The 4,819-nt window shown below is 34.7% G+C and overlaps 1 protein-coding gene across 2 annotated transcripts in view; it reads left to right on the top strand.

Annotated features, from left to right (window-relative positions):
• The window catches only part of LOC117118086 (cytohesin-1-like), a 41,344-nt gene that overhangs the window by 5,195 nt on the left and 31,330 nt on the right, over window positions 1-4,819 (top strand). The window contains exon 1 of one of the 2 annotated variants that reach the window (XM_033262582.1): window positions 1,342-1,362. The exons of the other annotated variant lie outside the window; for it this stretch is intronic. Within the exon in view, the coding sequence (XP_033118473.1) occupies window positions 1,359-1,362 (4 nt within the window). The 5' untranslated portion in view covers window positions 1,342-1,358. Of the gene's footprint in view, window positions 1-1,341; window positions 1,363-4,819 lie in introns of those variants that run through there. 2 annotated transcript variants of the gene reach the window in all.

Below are 4,819 nucleotides of genomic sequence, written 5' to 3'. Positions count from 1 at the left end.
AAAAAAAAAAAAAAGCCTCCCTCCCTCCCTCATCACTTTTCCTGCCCAGATAGGGTGATAAACTAATATTTTTTATAGGGCCTAATGTGCCTTTCCATTAGGTTGCAAAGCCAAGCCAAATTTACTCCAAATTTCAATTATCTTGAGTTAAACCGATCAACATCAGTTCCAGAAAAAAACCATATCATAACACTCAAAATACAGTCTATGGATAAACATCAACATTAAAAAGGCAACAAGAGACACAAACAAAAAACAGACATGTGGATTAGGCAAAAAGATGTGTTTTAAGTGATCTTTTGAAAATATTAACATTAGAAATGTTCTTGATATCATTAGGAAGATTATTCCAGAGTTTGGCAACATAAATTGATTATGATACCTACAGTATGTCCAGTATTACTGCTTTGCAAGTTTTTGTTATTTCACTTTTTACAGAATGATCAGTAATGTGTCAAAATTTTCCCCTACTGTACTACTACTAGACTACACTTTAGTGTCTAGGCGAGACTTTCTTATACCTGTTTCATGAACTTATTTTGTAAAGATTGTCAGAGGAAGGGGTGGGGAAATAAAAATAAGATTCTGTTTTCTTATTTAGCAAATAGGTTTGCTAAAAACACCCACATGGTGGAGAAAATAAAAATAAAATTTATTTTTGGTGAATGTAAGTATTGAAGTACTGTAATGGGATGATTACAGGTAAATGCTTTAAATTTATATAATTTAGGAAGAAATGTATCTTATTTTTTTTAGATTTAAAGGCAACGGCGGGCATAATAAAAAATAAAGAAAAACGTTTTGTGGTGATGGGTGCGGTGCGCTAATTAAAATACAATTTTTTTTTTTATTTGGCAGACGGTGTGTTCGCTAAGCAAGGTATAAAAAAGTCTCTCCCCACGTTGTAAAAAAATACGAACAACCTCATTTGAAATATTATCGCATTCAACCAACACAAAGATTGAAATTGAACATGATTCATATTAGATAGGTCCGTCTCTCCCTAGAGTCTCTCTTAACTCCCTCTAATTGTCCTTGACTAACCAGCAAAACTATATAGTTTTCATCAGCTAAACACTAACTAAATCATGGGTGATTTAATTTATGTCTAATTTTTCTCCCAACTGGCTGATATTAATTCATTTGGATGAGTAATGTATGCATCAACACCACTAATAAACCGGCTGGTAGGCAACACCCATGATTCTTTCATAGGCAAACTATAACCGAACGTATATTAAAAATTTATGCCTTTTTCATTTGACTGAATATTGTATGCTTCATTGAATATTACATAGACAGGCTCTGCTACTAGTACTACCGACATCATCAGTGATTTCCTGTTGTTAGAATATATAATGGGTTCGTATCTTTTTATTTTTGTCTTTACTTTGTAAGTAAGACTACGAGGTGATTGTACGATAAATAATAGTACAGAGTTTATAAACTATTATCTTTACTCTTGTTATTCCCAGACTATTATTTATGGTGTAGAGAGCATTATTCATTTTATTTTTAAACTGTGTCTATTACATTGACCTTTTTTGTGAGTGCAAGAACTTAGTTTTCTTTTGAAAAACCTAACAAATTATCTAGGCCAGTTTTCAAATAGCGATGATTTTGTGCTACATACATTAGATGATGACTCACTGTTGTAGCATCATGGTCAGTGGCGTATCTAGCGGGAGTTCGGGGGTGCACACTCCTCCAAAAGTACACACTCCCCCCAGTCTCCCCCTAAAATCATGGTCAAGTAGTTAAAAATCACCTAAAATCACCTTATTTTGCAAATTAGTGGCCCTCAACTGATCATTGCGCTCCCCCCCCCCACAAACTTCACCTTCGCGCTCCCCATCAGCACCCCCATTTCAAGAGTTCTAGATACGCCACTGTTATTGTCCTCAGCAAATGCCAGAGGTACACCCACCTCAAATCTATAATTTAAGGCTGCAGTGTTATATGATTTTGTTTACATCATCATATTATATGTAGCTATAGCTTGGTCGCTTAGATGTCTGCTTTCAAATTCCAGGTTTAAGTCTAGTAATGTTTGCTCATGATTAAAACAAAGAACGCTTTAAGCCTCAAAAGAAGTATTTCTGTCTCTTATACACATCTGATGCGTTTTAAGTGATCTTTTGAAAATATTAACATTAGAAATGTAATATTATTTATTAAATTTAACCCGTCTTTTAATTTTGTTATAAAGATTTATTGATCGTTTCTCAACAGAGACCAAATAACTATACAAAGTGCTATACAAATTTAAAGAGAAACACACAAACAATAAAACCTATAAGCGGCGATAAACAACAACACTGATATTTTTTTTGAATATATAATATTGTAAAGCGCCAAGTAAGGCTTGCTAATATGCCACTAGATTCCAACAGTTAAGCTCTAATCATTTAAGACCTTTTTCATGGTCTTCTTAGCTATCGAATTTAACTGTACAAATAATTTTACATGTGAATAACAAATTTCTAGTCAATAAGGTGTAAATCAACTCGAACTCGTATATGATTCATGTTTAAAATACATTCTTATACTATCCAGTTATAATTTTGAAATATCTCATAGATAACTCCTAAATAGTAGTTCATATGTGAAATGGATATGGGGTGTGGTGGACATACCCATAATTCAGTTAGAAAAATATCGTCAGATTAATCAGGGTTATTTTTATTACACCCTAACTGTGACCATATACACTTCGTTAAATTTTAATTTATAGTGTCTAAAACAGTTTATAATAACATAAGTGTTTGTAAATTTACTATTAAAACGTCCAAGTAGAAACAACGAGTCTCTTATACACATCTAGATGTGTATAAGAGACAGGTCTCCCCCTAAAATCATGGTCAAGTAGTTAAAAATCACCTAAAATCACCTTATTTTGCAAATTAGTGGCCCTCAACTGATCATTGAGCTCCCCCCCCCCCACAAACTTCACCTTCGCGCTCCCCATCAGCACCCCCATTTCAAGAGTTCTAGATACGCCACTGTTATTGTCCTCAGCAAATGCCAGAGGTACACCCACCTCAAATCTATAATGTAAGGCTGCAGTGTTATATGATTTTGTTTACATCATCATATTATATGTAGCTATAGCTCGGTTGCTTAGATGTCTGCTTTCAGATTCCAGGTTTAAGTCTAGTAATGTTTGCTCATGATTAAAACAAAGAACGCTTTAAGCCTCAAAAGAAGTATTTTAACCTTCAATAAATCTCAAAGAGTATGTATTGAACTTGCAAGGGGTTGCTGCTATCTTTAAAACATTGATATATTTGCTTTAGGAAACCTTTGGCCAGTTTGCCTAAATATTTAAATGGTAATAATAAATTATGAGGATGAATAGAAAGTTGTTTTTTTTTAAATGCACATCCGCCATCCAACCCCAATCACAGTTGTTCTAGGAAGGCTGTAATAGAAACCACACGACCCTCTGCTCTGTAACAATTCTGATTAACAAATATACAATTAGGCAGGGACCTCTGATGCTAATTTGCTCCCCTACCTGCTGTGAACCTGCCTAGAGCCAGACCCTGATAAGCCATTAGCATTGTGATATGAGGAAATGAGACCTCCTTTGAAGGTACTCATATCCTGGGGTGAAGAACAAGCTCATGCCTATGCTAAGCACTTGGCCGACTTGTAGGTAGGTCAGCTTAGCATGGCCCAGCACAAGCACGGCACACATCTAATATGACAAGAAGACATAATTTCTTCCCAAAAGAAACTCAATACTGAATATATTAATTTGTGGGATGCTTCTTAATTTTGATGGGCATGATATTCTTATACCAGCTGGTTTTTATTTTGGCTGTGGTTATAGATATTATTATTATTATTATAAATATTACTTCAGGGTATGAGTTCACTGTTGGAAAAATCACATCTAAGTTTTTCCAAAATATCCTGTTGTCTTTCAAGTCATCTATGCATCTCGGTGATTCTGACGCTTCAGTCTATCTCTTCTGTTTTACTTTCCAGTGATGTCTACCATGTTTAATTGTTTTTCTTGCCCATCTGTTACTATTCTCATATCTTATTCTCATACTATGGTTCTCTTCTAGCCCATGAGTGTGTCAATAAATGTAACAGGCTCTAGCAAAACCAGCTGTTTGTAGGAACAATTCAAAATTGGGTTTTTGCTATTGTTTTATACTGCATGAATTCTTTTTTAAACAGTGTTTTTTTATGGAAATTGGTTTGAGTATTTATCAAAGTTATGAATAGTTAATTCAATGAATATCAGCAGTGTATGTTTTGAAAATACAGCTTCCAAAGGCTCAAAAATTAATAGTTTATTATAATATTAAAATTTGTATTTTAAAAATAATTTTAATATACTTTTCAGGTAGATTTAGTGATTGATATTTTGCAGAGATGATCTTCATCCTCTTTTATGAAATGCTAGACCTGAAAATGTTAACTTCTGTATCTCAAACATTTTGCTTGTGCGAAAGTAAACTTTGCTACAATTGATGGGTTTTGCTACAGCCAGTCACAAATGGTGAAATAGAAGCACCTTAGGCTATGTTCACACACACGGCGTAAGGCTGGCTTAAGCCTGGCGTAGCGTACGCCTTTGTGTGTGAACTAGGCAGTGGCGTTGTTAAAGCCACTCACTACGCCACGTCCTTGGCGTTATTAACGCTACCTGCAGACCCCGGATTAGCTAACGCCACTGAGCTAACGCCAGTGATGCTTGAATGATTTGACCTCATTTCAAGAGATTGACCAATCACGATTGCAATATATTAGCTACTTTGGTCTCTTTTCTGTGCTCTCTATAAATGATCTCTTATACACATCT

This window comes from Anneissia japonica, unplaced genomic scaffold (genome assembly GCF_011630105.1).
Source record: "Anneissia japonica isolate Jap-2015-1 unplaced genomic scaffold, ASM1163010v1 scaffold287634_len692169_cov176, whole genome shotgun sequence".
Classification (NCBI taxonomy): domain Eukaryota; kingdom Metazoa; phylum Echinodermata; class Crinoidea; order Comatulida; family Comatulidae; genus Anneissia; species Anneissia japonica.
Note: the sequence above shows the minus strand (reverse complement) of the source record. Positions and strands in the feature narration are given on the sequence as shown.